This window comes from Austrofundulus limnaeus, unplaced genomic scaffold, assembly GCF_001266775.1.
Source record: "Austrofundulus limnaeus strain Quisiro unplaced genomic scaffold, Austrofundulus_limnaeus-1.0 Scaffold89, whole genome shotgun sequence".
NCBI lineage: Eukaryota > Metazoa > Chordata > Actinopteri > Cyprinodontiformes > Rivulidae > Austrofundulus > Austrofundulus limnaeus.
In genome coordinates this window covers 352688-355541 of record NW_013952491.1, presented here as the reverse complement: position 1 = coordinate 355541, position 2854 = coordinate 352688, and the positions used below count along the sequence as shown (strand labels likewise).

Sequence of the window (2854 nt, the reverse complement as noted above, 5' to 3'; positions counted from 1 at the left end):
GAATCAAAACGCCATCGTAATATATTTATGGGGGCTCGTCCGGGATCCCATAAATATGTTATGGCCCGTTAAGAAACAAGGGTCAGTGATGGATCAGTCAGCAGCAGCATCTGATCAATATGTGATCCATGATGTGATGTAAATGTAACATTTTCTACATATAGGTCAAATTTATTTTCAAATCAATGCATTCAATTTCAAATCATAAACATTTAGATTCAATCAGAGGAATTCAAGATCACTTCCTAATGGCACAAGATTTATTCCATACTCATCACCCACGATGCTCTGCTGTGGCTTCAGCCTCGCCTCTAACCGTTCCTGTTTCCTGTTTTCAGGCTCCGGGGACGAGTTCAGCTTGACCAAAATCAGCCACTGGGACTTCTTAAAGAGACATTCCAAAAGTTTATTTTTACCAACGTGTAACATGTTTACTATGGTTTGACTCCAGGGAAAACGATATTTTAATAAGAAACTGTAAAAAACGTAACAATGTAATGAAGCACTTTATATGGAAGCGCTGCAGATTTTAAACCGGCTGATGCATTTTTTGGTAGTGATGTCCTTTTTTATATAAAACAAAAAACAAAAAACCCCACTGAACTCATCGCCCACCGCTCAGTCTCCAACAGCGCTCCGACATGTTTTCTTTACCTTTCTGTTCCGGAGGCGGAGCCTGCTCCTCACCTGGACTCCCATCAAAAAGAGGGTGGAGCCTGCTGGACAGGGGGAGCAGCTTTGCAGCTCCTCGGAGGGGRGGAGCTTAAGGCCGAACGGAGACCGGCTCCCACCCGGTGTCCCGGATCCAGCTTCCTGTCTGAGGTCGGCTCCAGACAGGATGTGCGGGCGCCGCTTCTCGCTGCAGACGGTTGAGTTCAAACGGTCAGCAATAAGACGACGAGCAGCACGTGACCGGAACCACAACGACGACGTCTTCCTGCTTCAGTGTCAGACTCTGTGAGGTCCCCTTCAGGTTCAAAGGTCCAGCTGAGGTCATCCGCCTCACGTRGGCTCCTCCCACAGCGCCGCTCCTCCTCGGGTGGCGTGTTCTGCCCTGCAGGTTTCCGGAGCTGAACCCGAGTGCCTCCCGTTGCCCCGCCCCCATTGCCCCGCCCCCTGCGCCCAGAGCTGTGTAGAGATCCTTAGATTGTTGCTGAAGTTAACCAAGTGTCTCCTAACGCCCTGACATCTCTTTCAGAAATACGTTCACCTCCGACCGACACGCTCCCGTCATCACGTCGCTCAGAAAACCAGCTGATTGGTCGGCTCTCTGAGAGCAGCGCTTCATTAACCAATCAGCTTCGAGCCCACAAACGAGCTCCAGGTCTAAGAACAGTCATCGACTCCTGGATGGAAACTGTCTGGAGTTTGGACTTGGTTTGGGGAACACCCTGCTCCTAATTCACCTGAACCTCGGGGGGTGGGGGACAGACCCAGAGGCCGAGAACCGGACCCTGATGATGCAACACGCCGACTAATATTGCACTAAAGATGGATTTTATTRGACGCTGACGCCAGTTTAACGTAGCTGTAAAGTATTTAGAGGAATCCTGTTTGTAGCTCAGATCTGAAGTCACGTTTATTTCATCTTCAAACATCCTGACAGGAAAAAAACAAACAAAAAAAATGTTTATTGGGGATCATGTGAGTTTTTGTTGCCGGGCGGATCAGGAGCTGAAGAATTTCATTCCAACATAACGAGACTAAATGAAGCAGTGAAGTTGGGACGTAACCCACACCTGAGGTCAGGAGGTTTGGGTCAAGACTGAAAAAATAAAAAACAAAATAAAAAAACATTATACAGTGGAGTGTGAAAGTTTGGGCAGTCTTCTTAATTTTCCTGATTTACCTTTATAAATTATTCATTGGATAAAAAAAATCTGTTAAATATATCATATAGGGGACAAACACAGTAGCTGTGTTTCCATTACAAATGTGCGCAAAACMTTGTCGATATTCTGTTAATGTCGAAAAACAGTTTTGCAACTGTGGTGTTTCCGTTAAGAAACGCTATTAGTCACGCGTGAATACGTTTGTTCTCATGATAAGTCATTACAAACATGGCAGCGATGGATGTAAACACATAGCATGTTGCTACCACGACACTAGCGCTCATCATCAGAGGAGACGTCGGCGTCTTTTATCGAGGCTTTCCAGAGACAAGTCCCTACTTGGGAGCGGCTACGTATGCTGTGTTTTTGGGAAATTGTAGTCAGTGAATTTAATACTTTCTTTTATTACTTCAGTGATTTCACTACTACTTTTACTTCCTGTTGTCTTCTTCATCGTCGCATTTTTTCACCAGTAGAAACAGCTGGTTGTTGATCACGTCACTCCCATGATGCGAAAAAAGTGTTTCCATTGCATTTTTGAGAAATACATCAATTTCCATACAGCCGAAAAACCACCTCATCCTAGCGCAAAAACATTTTGTCAAAAAAACATATATTTTTTCGAAATTGACGTGTTTCCATTGAGCAAATTTATTTTCGAAATTCCAATTAGCGCATTTTCATGGTCAATGGAAACGCAGCTAGAATCAGGGCAGTGTCTTCAAAGTTAATAATAAAAAGATGTCTCTATACACACTTTAGTTGGTAAATGAGAGCCTTCAGTACCTTGTTCATGATCTGAGCATTAGCCTGAGCTAGAGCATATGGCATGTCTGTTGTACTGGCAGTGAACTTGAATTTGCTGGGATGCTGCCGGTACTTCCTGTCAGTCAGAATCTCTGCTGCTTTCTTGGCCTTCTCCACATCCAGGGATCCAATCGGCACCCAACCACAGCCACGTATCCACTCCATGTCAGCCTTGTACACAGCCTATAAATGGGATTTTAAAAAAAGTCATTAGA

At 44.8% G+C, this 2854-nt stretch overlaps 1 protein-coding gene across 1 annotated transcript in view; it reads left to right on the top strand.

The window, feature by feature from the left end:
• The window catches only part of slc44a1b (solute carrier family 44 member 1b), a gene marked incomplete in the record, with an annotated part of 18449 nt that extends 16816 nt beyond the window's left edge, over positions 1–1633 (top strand). The window contains 1 exon segment of the mRNA XM_014012162.1: positions 339–1633. Coding sequence (XP_013867616.1) covers positions 339–362 — 24 coding nt within the window.
• Positions 1634–2854: the final 1221 nt, after the last annotated feature.